Raw genomic sequence first — 13,022 nt, forward strand, 5'->3', positions numbered from 1 at the left:
CCAATTCCTCTGTAAATATTTATCTGAAGCAGTGTCAAAAATTTGGATACAGCAAGGTGTATGTGAGCAAGCACAGAATGCCTGTTTGGGACTACACTTGATGTCTGCCCCAGGAGGCAAAGCGGGGCTCAGGCACAGGACCATCAGCCTGACCCCAGTCTGTGCTCACAGGACACAAGCAAGGAGCTTCACCTCAGCTGGAGATTTCCTCATCAAAAACTTTAAAAAGTCTCTGAGCCTGAGGGAAGCAGGACAAGCAAATGTTTTTGGAAATAGTCCCATTGATGCTAAAGCCAAGGGGGACCTGAGCCCCTCACCTGTTGGATGAGAAGGTGCCATGGACACTGATGCAGTGCACCTTCGGCTCGATGAGCTCCATGGTGAACTGTGCAGCAGGGATCAGGTACACTTTGTGCTGCACAAGGGAGAGACACACCTGGTTATGTGACAGCCTGTCCCCTGAAGCCACAGCTGGCCCTGTGCCCACCAGCCAGCAGCCACTTCAGCCAGTGCATGGCAGTCACACCTCTGCTTAGTCCTTGGCACAAGCATTACGGCATTTAGAAGCTCCACATACGGATGGGATTCTTCCACCCTTGGCTAAACTAGGAATGTCTTCAAGATAAAATAACTGCCCCACTGCTACAGAACTCTCTCTGCAGGAGCAGCTGCTTCTCCTCATCTCCTCCTCACTCCCAGCCCCATGATCTACTTCAAAACACCGCACTGACCGCACTCCCCACTTGGATTGGTTGTGACATAGACTAACATCCAGGATCCAGTCCAAACAGGACTAGAAAACCCAGACTAAAATCAGAGATACAATCCAAACAGAACTAGAAAACCCAGACTAAGATCCAACCCAAACAGGACTAGAAAACCCTCCTGCAGGCTGGGTCCCAGTCCAGCCTTTCTCCCTGTGACCTGTTGACAGAGCTGCCCTCAGAGGAAGCCTCACCAGGAAGAAATCAGCCAGATCAGAGGTGAACCGAACAGTGGCCTCTGAGGTGAGTTCAAAAGTTGCCATTCGACTCTGGGAATCCACAGCAATCCCTCGACAAAGGAAACTGTAAGAGAAACACACATTTTGAAATCAGCCTTGCACAGGGTCATGACCCGTTTCTTGTCCTGTCAGCTCTGTGTCCTGAGGGGATTTACACAAAGTCCCTGGAAATCTTTTGATGTTTTTTCTGGCTGCTCGCAAGAGCAAAGTTTTCCAAGGACACCCCAAACATTTGTTTCCTACCGCAAAGGTCGCAATCTGAAGCCAGACAGGGTTTGACCTGTCTCCAATAAACCTGCCTGGGGGCCATGCCCTAAGTCAAGGTCCCTACCAACAATTCAGCTGCAAACAGATGCCCAAGATTATCTCCTGGCAGAGGCAGGTACATCTTTGCTGAGATGGGGACTAAAATCTGTGTCCAGCTAGAACGAGTCGGGACAGAGCTTAGTGGACAACACTGGAGCTTGCTTTATTTATAAACCCAAAAAACTTCAAGTGGAGGGGAAGTTGTCCTTGCCAAGGCAGAGAACTGGACCCTTTCTGCCCTGAGGTGCCCTTACCTGTAGGCACAGGGGTAGAAGGTGAAGGTGCCCGGCTGCGTTGGCGAGCGCGGCGAGCTGACGGCGATGGCCACGCTCTGCAGGGCGTTGGTGTTGGCATATTCCACCAGCAGCACGTGCTTCCCAGGCTGGGCCACGGCCAGGGACAGCTGCACTTCCACCTGCAGCACAGAGGGAGGGCTGAGGGAGGGTGTGCAGGGCGCTACAAACCAGCCTCCTCTGCAGCTCAAAGGACAACGCACCAAACCTCATCAAAGCCTCGCAAACATTTACAGGTGAGACTCTGGGTTTGGGGGCCCTGAACTGCAGCAGGGGTGCAAAGCCTTTCTGGTGAAGGTAAAGATATGATCAAATGAAATGCAATTGAAAACAATCCAAAAAAAAACACAGAAAAATGAGAGATTTAGTGACTACGAGAAAATGGTCTGGGGGGAAATGGGGTGCAGTGCAAAGGACCAAAAGAGGCCAAAACTGACCTCAGAGATGCTGCAAAAGCAGGGGGAAAAACCAAGGAGGAAGACACAACTTTGAGGGGAAGACATGAGGGACATGGCATGGATGCTTAAAAAAGTAAAGCCCCAGACAGGAGGGACAGGGTGGCCGGAGGGGACAAAACAGAAGTGGCACTCACATCAGTGCCACTGCAGGTGGCCATGGGGGGGTGGGAGGGGGTGAGCTGCTCCGTGGGACACAGCCTGGGGAGCCTGTTGTCCATCCTGCACACTGCATCCACCCCTGGCACAGCAGGGAAGCCCTCCACAGACAGGTACTTGTACAAGAGGCAGCTGGAAATACACAGAAATAAATGGTGAAGTACAACAGTTACAGCATGGTTTTAAAAGTTGAGAGCACCCACACAGCCTGAGCCCAGCCAAGTTTGCAAACGGCTTTGGTGTATCAGGAGGGCCAAGGAGCAGCTCTGGACAGTGGGGAGCAAGGGACTGGGCATTACAGGACCAGGGAGAGCAGTAACAACAAAAAACTTCTCCCTTGGCAATGGGCTTTATGCTGGGGATCACTACTCCAGTGGATGAGACAACCAGTGTCCAGAGCCCAGGCAGCCTTCTTGCCAACATGGACAGAGAGGTTCTGGGCAAGCAGAAGCACTGAGATGCTCCAAACACTACCAGACTGCTCATTGTAAATAGTCCAGCAAAACCCACTCATGGCAGCTGTTTCTGAGGACACACTGGGAACCCAGCCCAGCAGACAGGGGAGCCGTGGTGTCACTGGGTGAGCTGGCCCTCCAGGGTCCATGACAAAACACAGACTGGCTGTGCCATGGATGAGGAGATCTATGGGCTGGCTTTCTGGGCTGGTGCAGGTTCCACAAGCCTTATTTGCCACAGCCAAGTGCTCTATGAGCAGTTTTACTGCATCACTTAGTATGGACTATGTATACTCCTTAAGCCCAGGCCAAGAGGAGCTGAGCAAGCCCCACACAGCACAGAGATGTGCAGATCCTTACTTCTGGGTGGCTTGTTCAGGGGCTGGCTGGTAGACACAAGGCTCTGTGACCTTCAGCTGCAGGATTGGTGCTTCGTAGTATGAGCTGGGCAGCAAAACCAGGTAGTCCTGGGAGGAGAGATGGGAGAGGTGTTATGCTTGGCACACGTGTCCCCAGGGGGCTGCTGAAGCCCCCAGAGTGGGTGGAGCACAGGGCCTTACCAGCAGCACCCCCTGTGCTTCCACAACCAGGGACCAGGTGCTGGGGTTGAGCACGAAGGGCTCCCCGAAGCTGTTCTGGGGCACAGTGACAAAGGCTGGCTCCGTGCTGGGGGCAAAGACAATCTGCTTGGTCTGCTCTGTACCTGGAACGGGAGGGGATGAGAGGCTGTGAAGGGACTGGAATGGAAAACTGGGGCTGGACATGGCAGGGAATGCTCAGGGAAGCAGCTCTGTGGTGCAGTGGGCAGTGACAGGTTCCCACTCTCTCGGTGCACCACAGTCCCACACTGTCTTGGAACAGAGACATCCACTCTCAATCTGCTCAACAGCCTAATGGGAGAAATAAATGTAAATCACTGCAATCCTTAATGCAAATCCAGAGCTCTCAGTGTGCTCTGCATCCCCAGGCTGCAAAGCACAGAGTGTTGCAAGCCAAGGAGTGTTTTGCCAGCTAGAAAAGGAAAGAACTCATCTGTGAAGAGTTAATTGTGAGACAGACAAAAAGAATTGCCCAGATACATTTTCTTCCTCAGGGAAATTCTGACCCCAGCTCCACAGGCAAGACACCTGTCTTCTGGCAAACCTTCAGGCCCCCAAGGTGTGCTCCTGCCTTTCTTCCTGCCAACCACAGACTCTGCACTCGAGATTCAGACATTATTTCAAACTGACGGAACAGAATGGGTGCAATGCTGATCCTGCTGCTGCTGAGCAGCTCCTTGGCTCATCTGACAGTCCCACAACCTCTTCATTAATGGATGCCATCACCATACAGCACCTAGAAGCAGACTGTGTGCCTGCCCAGCAGGTTTTGAAGAGCACAGTGAGAGGGATTCACCAGGAATGGCTGCACGGCGAGTGGATGTGATGAAGGAAGTGGAGAATGTGGCACACTGACTGTCCTGCTGTGCTACATGGACATCAAGGCACAACACACAGGGCCAGAAGCTAAAGCAAGGGCTTGTGCTGCTGCTGGGATGGTTAATAACCCCTTTCCATGGGTGGCAGCTCTGTGACATGGCTGGCATCAGCTGAGGCTGGGACCTCACTTCTCCAGATGGGAAGCAGAGGTGAGGATTCAAGGAATGAAGAGATTCCCCTGAACTGGCACTGGGGTGGATTTATTGACTGAAGTTTCAGATCCCTTTGAGGCAACACACAGCTCCAACTGAGATGGCTTCTGGAGGCAGAGTGTAAGAAGCCAGGCTGAAAATCCCATACTTGGAAAAGGCTTCCCCTTTTGCCAGCCACATCTTCCAACTTCTTTCCACACTGCTTGTTCTTTGTCACATGAAGCCCTTTCCATCCAGACATGAGGTGGCTCAGCACTCCTGAAATCTCCCAAGGATGCTGCTGTCCTGTTGTTGGGGCACCAGTTTGGCTTCGTGCCTTCAGCACTAAAAAAATCATGTTGCTTCTGCACAAGAAGTGAAGCACTTTTCAAGGCAAATGAGCTCTGCTGCTTGGACAGGACAAGTTAAATACTTCCTGACCTTTGGTGGGATCCCAAAACATGACCATGGCTCCTGCTCTTCTTTTTCTTTTGCTCTGTAATACGACTGGACATAAAAAATAAGCCATTTTTCCTCTCAAAAAGAAAAAAAAAAGGCAGCAGAAAAATAATATTTTGGCATTTTAAACCTTGCATATCACATCAAAGGCAGAACCTATGCCAGCTCAAGACAGAGGAGAGAACTTCACACATTGATAAATTAGGTAGTCAGTGTTGACAGCCTTGTGCTGTGGATGTGTGGCCTGGAGGAAGAGTTTCAGCAGGACAGTGTGGCTGTGGCATCCCAAGGGGTAAAATCAGCCAGCCAACCACCCACCATGGCCTCAGGTGTGTTCTCAATGTTGTCTTGCTCAGATTGTTTCCCAGAAAACTTGCTGTCCAGATTTCTAGGCTTGTTCAGACATCTCTTGGTGACTCTTCTCCATCAGCTCATGGTTTGATGAGAGGACACTGCACCAGAGTGCAATGCCAGTGTAAAATGTGTGTAATTCCATGGCACTTCCAAGCCTCACACCATGTGTGAAGCCAGCAGTCTGGTGTGGGAGAAGCACACAGGAAAGGCAGGACTGCCACGTCAAGGCATCTGGCAAATAAAACCACATCCAGCTGCCAAAGACTGGAACCATTCTGCTCTTGTGGAAAGTCAGCTCAGCTTTGCCTGGGGCACTGGGGTGATCTCGTCCTGTGTTGGGAAGGTTGTATGGAATTGTACAACAGCTTTATCTCCCACCGGCCTGGCTGGTGTCAGTCCTCAGTGTGCAGCCCCAGGGCTGGGCCCACCTTGCTGCAGCTTTGGTAAATAAAGGGGGCTGCAAACTCAAATCAGCCTTTCAGCTGGGAGAGCAGGACTAATGGGTAAAGCCATATGGAAGCGTCTTCTGGAAAGGATGATGCAGGAGGCTGCCTGGGATGGGGAGGAGGTGGCGATGGCACAGGGAAGCAGAGCAGTCTGGGATCCTTACCTCTCCTTCGTGGCTGATAAGCTGTAATTGTGCCATACACAGTGGCCCCTCCTGAATTAATATACCTCAGGATGACATGGAACAGATAGAGCTCTGCCTCCTTCACGTCTACAGTGACTCTGATCTTATTCTGCAAAAAGCAAAAGAGCACACGGGGCACACATCACTGGGGGGGCAGCTCCTGAGTGCCCACCCGCTCTGGGGAGGGCCTGGCCCGCCTGCCCTACCTGCCTGCCTGCCTGCCTCTGCTCCCCCTCCCTTCCAGGCCAGGCACGGCTCTGGCCGGACGCCTGACAGGGGCACGCTGGGGACGGACACACCTGGGGGCAGGAGAAGGGGCACAGGAGCAGTGTCGCAGTGTGGGATGCTCTGAGTTAGTCCAGAAGTGAAAAATGCACTTACAGTTGGCACAAACATTAAACTTTCCTTCCTCAAGGACCGAGACCCTCCCTTGCACACTGGCGGGCCCCCGGCTGACGTAGCGGAAGACGAGGCGGAAGAGGTCGGGGGAGGTCACATTGACAGTCACCACTACCTTGGGCTGGTGGGAGAGAGAAAGGGGAGAGAAGCAGAGCACACCTTCAGTTACCTCCACCACCCTCACTGCCAGCCCAAGCACAGCCCTCACTGCTCCCAAAGCAACATGCCACAGCGCGAGGAGGAGACAAGCACACGGACCCTACTGCTTATGGCACCTTGTGACACTGTCCCTTGCTCTGGGGACACCTGGGGACAGCCACCCAGGGAGCAGCCTGCCTGCAGAAGGGGGTGGGAAGGCTGTGATCACACCTGGAGGATGCTGGGGCACAGCAGGGCGGCTCACCTGTTCTGGGGCACACACAATTACACGGGAAAGGTTATGTGGAGTTGTTGCTTTTGCTGTCAGTGTGCTGCAACCAGCCACCAGGTACCAAACCCTGCCCTTGTATCTATGGGGCTCTGCCCAGCTGCCTACAGAACAGGCTGGGAATTGAGCTGGTGCCTCATCCTCAGCAATGTGCAGTGCTAAGGACCAGCAGGGCAAATGGACCATACAACTCACAGCACATCTGCTCTCCTCCTGCTTGGACAAGGCCCTGGCTAAGGAGATGCTCAAGTTTGACCCATTCCAAAGAGATCCTAGGCTTAAATAACCTCCTGCCCAGGGAGACTTCTATTGAGAGCTGTGCTCTCCAAAGCTCCAGTTACACACCATCTTCCCATGGAGAGCACACTGGGAGGGTTTTGATGATAACAAATTACAGGTGAGACCTGCCAGACAAAAGCCACGTGCCAGCCCTCCTATCAAGGTCCATTTCTAGCTAAAACACCAATGCAACACTGCAGCTATGAGCTTGAGCTCCATCCTTAAGCTTTAAGGCTGGGATTTTCTCAAGGGAGCCCCACTGGAGTTCGTTGCTTAGCTCCTACCTAAAATTCAGTGGGAAACAGCCCCTTTGTGATTTCACCTAAGCACAAAAATGTCAAGAAAACTGAAAGTACATGCACCAGAGTAAGGAGCATCTTACATGGAACAAGACTGTCAGAGAATCACTGCCCTGTACTCCATCCCCAAACGTGCACACACTTCGCAGAGGCCATGCAGAAGAAACCACCCAGGAGAGAGAAAAAGAGTCAACAGAAGAAACAGCTTCACTTCTAGGGCTTACACAACTACAGGTTAGCATAAACCATTGTTACAGCAAACCAGCTAACAGCAAAGGCAAAGGCTGAAGAGTAACAAGAGGTCCAAGCTGAACACGGGAGCTGAGGAGGAGATACTTATTTTTGGAAAGGGGAGGAAAGGTTATGCAGAGTTATAGGAAAGAGCAGAGTCAGTTGAAGGAGGAACAAGGAAACGGAGAGACAGTGTTTATAGACATCCCTGTAAGTAATCACCATGCTGCCACCTTTGTCTAAATAGATTAGGATGTCATGGGATTCCCAGTTTAGGATCTTTCCCCTCATCAGTCTATGCCACCCCCAGCACTACAGGAAGTATCTGCACAAACAGGCTATATATACACTGCGCTGTTTATGTTGGCCATCCTGTGACTTGGGGGGTTTCAGGAGCACTTGGGGTCAGAGATGTGTGCCAAAAGCACATCAGCACTCCACTGGCCACATCCTTCCCATGGGGAGCTGGGCTGGGCTGCAGCCAGCAGCATACCTGGATGGAGGACATCTGTGCATAGCCTCGCCAGCTGAAGCCCTCAAACTCCAAGGGGTTGTAGCCAAAGCGCACAGCCCGGCCCGACGGCGTGGTGCCTTCCTCCAGCTCGAATTTCAAGTGGTGAAGGTCAGGGAAATAATGATCCCGTGCTGGTCTGGGGAACAGAGAGAGAGCACCATCACCTGCAGGGTACCGGAGGGAGCGGCAGAGGACACCTCCGCCAGGCTGATGTGACAGCAGCCCGGGCGATGAGGTCCCCATGCCCGTGGTGGCAGAGGGCACCGTGGGAGGCAGAGCATGCCCAAGTGCAGCTTACTGTGTGCAGGTGGGACCCCGTGTGCCCTGCCGGCAGCGACAGGCTCCGCTCCGCGCCTCGCAGGACGGCCCCAGCGCCCCGCCGACATCGCACCGGCAGCCTGCGGGAGGAAGCGCCTGTTTACATTCCTGCCGTGCTAACGAGCTCCTGCTCGCTCATCAAAGGCACATCCCCAGCAGGCCCACAGCCTGGGGCCACTATTTTTATTCCATTGTATCCGTTTTCATATCTGGCCCTGGCCCCGCTTGGATGGACACTCTCCTTCCACCTCAGCGCGGAGCTATTTCCAGCGGATGATGGAACAAGGTCTGCAAACCCTCAGGGTGGCCACGAGCTGCAGCCCTGCCAGTGCTGCATAGGATGGCTCAGAGCAGCCCACCTCCTCCTTCACCTCTTCCCACAGACAGAGGGGAGAGCGGGATCTCCTCCTTTACCTCTTCCCATGGACACGATGGAGAGTGGGATCTCCTCCTTTAACTCTTCCCATGGACAAAGTAGAGAGTGGGATCTCCTCTTTTACATCTTCCCATGGATAAGGTGCAGAGTGGGATCTCCTCCTTTTCCTCTTCCCATGGACACAGGGGAGAGTGGCCAACCCCACGTATCCGTGCCCACCCTCTCCCAGCAGGAGGAAGGGGCATTGCAGCAAGGATGTGACCAGTGGTTCAAACACACCAGTTTCTGGTACCCAAAGGGGTACCTCACCTGGCTGTTTGCTGCCCAGCCTGACAGACCTCTGTCCAATAGTGGAAAAGCACAACCACAGGTCTCCAGAGCCACAGTCCATGCTCTGGGCTGTGGTACAGAATCACAGAACCAAGGTTGGAAGTAACTTTTAAGATCATCCAATTCCAACCATCAACCCAGCACTACCACTGTATCCTTAAAATGCTTAACTGCATCACCCCAAAAACGATGACCCAAAACAGAAGGTGGTTATCTCTTGCCCCTTTTCTCCAAGGTCACCAACCAGTCAGTCTGTGCAGTGGGGTCAGTTCTTGTGGCCCCTCACTCACCAAACACCTCAGAGAAGGGGCTCACCTTGGCAGCCAAAGTAATTAGCATTCTCCATGTTGAAGTAGCCATCCTTGCAGGCTGAACAGAGCTTCCCACACACGTTGGCTTTGCAGAAACACTGCCCATCGCCCTGGGAGAGAAGCAGGCATGGAAACTCATTCCCTCCTGTTGCTTGTCATGGCTAAGCTGTTCCTCAGTTATTTGGGTTCTGGTCTGAGACACTGCAGAAGCAGCAGACTGAGATTCATGCTTCACAGTGCTTCCTGCACGTGGGTGGGCCAGATAAGGGCCAGATAACTTAAATTACCCAACAATGCAGGCAAACAAAAATCCAGGCATCCTGGGACAGACACAGAAATATTTAGGTGCCTAATTTATGACAGGTCTTAATCCCACATTCTCATGCGAGCCCAGATTGTGGTGCAAGAGCTGAGAGCTCAGTGCTGGGGCCTCTCCAGCAGCTGCTGGGACAGACAGAGCTGAACACTCCCAACACAGCACACTCAGGGGAGCCTGGAAGCAGAGAACAAACCCACCTGCCGGCACTCCGTGATCCCACTGATGGTGCCCTTGGTGTCACACTTGCAGCCTGAGGAGAGGGACATGAACAAGAAAGCCAGAAGGTCAATCAGCCCCTGAGACATAACCTGATGGGGTCAGCACCCACCACACCAGAGGACTGGCTGGGGTAAGTGGAGCCAGGAACTGCTTAAGCAGAAGGTAGCCCTGCACAAGGGCTCAAGTTTCATTTTGGACAGCTACTGTTGAGGACACAGCTACCCAAGATATTTGCCTTTTCTGCATATTTGGCCATGAAAAATTAAGTGTCTGTAGGGAGGGCTGAGAATGGCGTAACTCATTGTATGAGCCCTATGCTTCATCCCAAGCAAAAAGCTCCAGGCTCCAGTCTTTCCCCTTTCCACATGAGGGCCACCCAGAGGACACCAGCTCTGACACATCACTTCTGGGTGAAGATGGAAGGAAGGCCATCACTTCCAGTCCTCCAGTGATGGTGCTCACTGGCTTGGGTTTAGCTCCTGCACCACAGAGGGGAACTTGTGGGCTGTGCAATTGCCATTTTCTTACTCAGGCAGCCATAGGGGTTCTCTGGAGTCAGGTTCCAGTATCCAGGCTTGCATCTGTCACAAGCTGGGCCTTCCACGTATGCCCGACATGCACAGGAGCCCTGGGGAAAGGCGGGGGAGAAAAGAGCAGGTGAGAATTTGCAGTGGTTGAACGTGGGGTCTGCTGCTCTGGCTGAGCCTAAGGAAGGACTTGGTCCAAAAGGAGATAAAGTAGATCATACAGAATGACCTGCAGGGGTTGTGGTAGGTTCATTTCATACTCACTGGGGCCAGCGAGGGATCTGCAGTCTCCAACCCTGCTGGATTACAGGAGCCCACTGGAGAAGAGGGGTAGAAGAACAGATTTACAGTGCTACAACTGGGGTTATTTCTCCCCCTGCAAAGCTTTTGGGGGATGCTGAATGCGTTTACCACACCCAAGAGGCTGGGCTGTGGCAGAGATGAGGGAAGGGGTACCTTGGCAGTGGGGGAAGCCGTAGGCACCGGGCTCACAGCTGTCACAGCGCAGCCCCGTCACCCCGGGCCGGCAGCTGCACTGCCCCGTGTCCTGCTCACAGGAGCCGTGCAGGGACCCCTCCCGGGAGCACTGGCACGCTGCAAGAGAGGGGAGAGAGCTGCTGCACTCAGGGCTGCCCAGCAACTGCCTCCTTTGTCTGCCTGACCTTCACCAAAATCAGGATTATAAATAAAATTCTCATTCTTTGCTTTCGGTAAAAAACGCCCCATCTTTTAGGAAAAACAATAGAAGTCTCAATGTTTATCACAGCCATTCACGTACACTTATGTGTATTTCAGAGGCAGGGAAGAGTTTTGGTTGAGAAGAAGGGGTGTGATCTCATCCCCCAAAAGTCAGCTGCCAGTGACATATCAGACCCTACAAAACTCCAAACACTCCAGAGCAGCATCTGGCAATCAGGGTCTGCCCTGCGGATGCTGGGCAATGGTTCCACAGCTTCTGCAGGACCTGCTGCCCATGAATGCGCAGAGATCCCACTGCCCTATCACAGGAAAGGTCAGCAAGCTGCCAGGAGCTGCCCAAGCCTTCCTTGCCCAGCCAGCACACCTCAAACCCCTGCCAAAGGAGACATTCCAGGCTGACACCCCCACACTGGCTAACAGCTAAAGACTGCTCAGGAAACCACAGACTTAAAAAAAAATATAAAAATCAGGTGGTTCTTTTCTTTCCTTGCTGTGGGTCTTCTCCAGCTCTGCAATTTGGCTATGGCTTTGTGAGACCAAAAAAAAAAGTGACTACTGAAGTCCTGTGAGAGCATTTCATCTCTGCCTCCAGCCTCTTCAAAGGCATACTGCCGGCATCAGCATTTGGGAGCAGAGCTCTGCCAGCTGGCAGGGCTCAGAGTCCACATTTAGGACTGTGCAAGAGGGTGATGATGCTCTTTTGTTGCTTCATGGAAACTGTATCACAGATTACTTTTTAATGAGCAGTAAATTCTTGCTGGGAGACATGAGAGTACATCTGGCTTCTAGTCGGGGCTGCTGACAGGGAAGGAGGTGGGGACACTCTGCTCAGAGGACTTGGGGCTGCAGGCACCAGCAGCAATAGTCCAGGAGTGATGCAGTGCCCCGGGAAATGGATGGGAGGAGAGAATCATTAAGGTTGGAAAAGACCTCTCAGATCATCACCCAACTGTTCCCCCAGCAGTTCCAAACCCACCAACAAACCATGTCCTCAAGTGCCACATCTACATGATTTTTAAATCGTCCAATGATGGTGACTCCACCACTGCCCTGGGCAGCCTGTGCTAATACTTGACAACTGTTTTGGTCAAGAATTTTTTCTTTTCTTAATACCCAACCTAAACCTCCCAGGGTGCAACTTGAGGCCATCTCCTCTTGTCTGGTTACTTGGCAGAAGAGACCAACCTCAGTGTGGCTACACCCTCCCCTCAGTGTTTGCAGAGAGCAGCAAGGTGTTACTCACGTGTGCAGCTGGGGAATCCATAGAAGCCCAGGGCACACTGGCTGCAGGTGTGCCCTGCAAAGTTCCCGTGGCATCGGCACTGCCCCGCTGGGCTGCAGGTGTTGTCCACTGCACCCCGGGGATCGCAGGAGCAAGCTGCAAGAGCGGGACTCTGATCACCCCTGAGATCTGTGACCAAGCACTGCTGCTCTGAACCATCATTCAGCCCCCAGGAACCAGCCACTTCCATCAGAAAATATTAATTTCTTAATCCCTTGGCCAATGGTGCAGTATTTTCATAGCCATACCAGGAAAATGCACTGAGGGGTCTTTACAGCCCATTCGGTATTCCCCAGCAGTTTAGTAGGCTAATGCACTAAAATCACACACACACAAAAAGGGCATAAACTGAGACACCAGGTCACAGCAGGGCTGTGATGAGGAAGTGTGACTGATAAAAACGGCTTTGTCTTCCAGGCTTTGCTATGATCCATGACCCCCAAAACAAGCCTGCCAAATTCACAGTGCAAACCACATGGATTTGATACCGAGAAACACCAAAGTCTTGCAAGAACAGCTATGTTCTTTAGAGCAGCAGGAGCTGAAGGTGCAGGTGCTTACCATAGCAGTGGGGGTAGGAGTGGTAGCCAGGGCTGCACTGCTCACAGCGTGGCCCTGCAAACTCAGCTCTGCAGAAACAATTCCCAGCAGAGTCACAGCCTCCTGGCAGCGTCCCCACAGCACTGCAGCCACACACTGCAACACACAGAACACCCCCTGAGTTGGGAGCACGGGGCAGAGCTCATGGCAAAATGCCTTTTTCCTGGG

General features: G+C 52.7%; 1 protein-coding gene across 1 annotated transcript in view; it reads right to left on the reverse strand.

Annotated features, from left to right (window-relative positions):
* LAMA5 (laminin subunit alpha 5) overlaps nucleotides 1-13,022 on the reverse strand; it is an 87,415-nt gene that overhangs the window by 24,011 nt on the left and 50,382 nt on the right. Inside the window, exons 14-29 of the mRNA XM_059480558.1 lie at nucleotides 12,816-12,950; nucleotides 12,216-12,350; nucleotides 10,730-10,867; nucleotides 10,538-10,590; nucleotides 10,275-10,374; nucleotides 9,725-9,777; nucleotides 9,213-9,318; nucleotides 8,172-8,271; nucleotides 7,853-8,009; nucleotides 6,106-6,244; nucleotides 3,232-3,374; nucleotides 3,032-3,138; nucleotides 2,195-2,348; nucleotides 1,564-1,724; nucleotides 959-1,067; nucleotides 318-415 (exon numbers count right to left, since the gene is read on the reverse strand). Of these exons, the coding sequence (XP_059336541.1) occupies nucleotides 318-415; nucleotides 959-1,067; nucleotides 1,564-1,724; nucleotides 2,195-2,348; nucleotides 3,032-3,138; nucleotides 3,232-3,374; nucleotides 6,106-6,244; nucleotides 7,853-8,009; nucleotides 8,172-8,271; nucleotides 9,213-9,318; nucleotides 9,725-9,777; nucleotides 10,275-10,374; nucleotides 10,538-10,590; nucleotides 10,730-10,867; nucleotides 12,216-12,350; nucleotides 12,816-12,950 (1,888 nt within the window). The remainder of the gene's footprint in view (nucleotides 1-317; nucleotides 416-958; nucleotides 1,068-1,563; nucleotides 1,725-2,194; nucleotides 2,349-3,031; nucleotides 3,139-3,231; nucleotides 3,375-6,105; nucleotides 6,245-7,852; nucleotides 8,010-8,171; nucleotides 8,272-9,212; nucleotides 9,319-9,724; nucleotides 9,778-10,274; nucleotides 10,375-10,537; nucleotides 10,591-10,729; nucleotides 10,868-12,215; nucleotides 12,351-12,815; nucleotides 12,951-13,022) is intronic.

The sequence above is a fragment of the Ammospiza nelsoni genome, chromosome 12 (assembly GCF_027579445.1).
Source record: "Ammospiza nelsoni isolate bAmmNel1 chromosome 12, bAmmNel1.pri, whole genome shotgun sequence".
NCBI lineage: Eukaryota > Metazoa > Chordata > Aves > Passeriformes > Passerellidae > Ammospiza > Ammospiza nelsoni.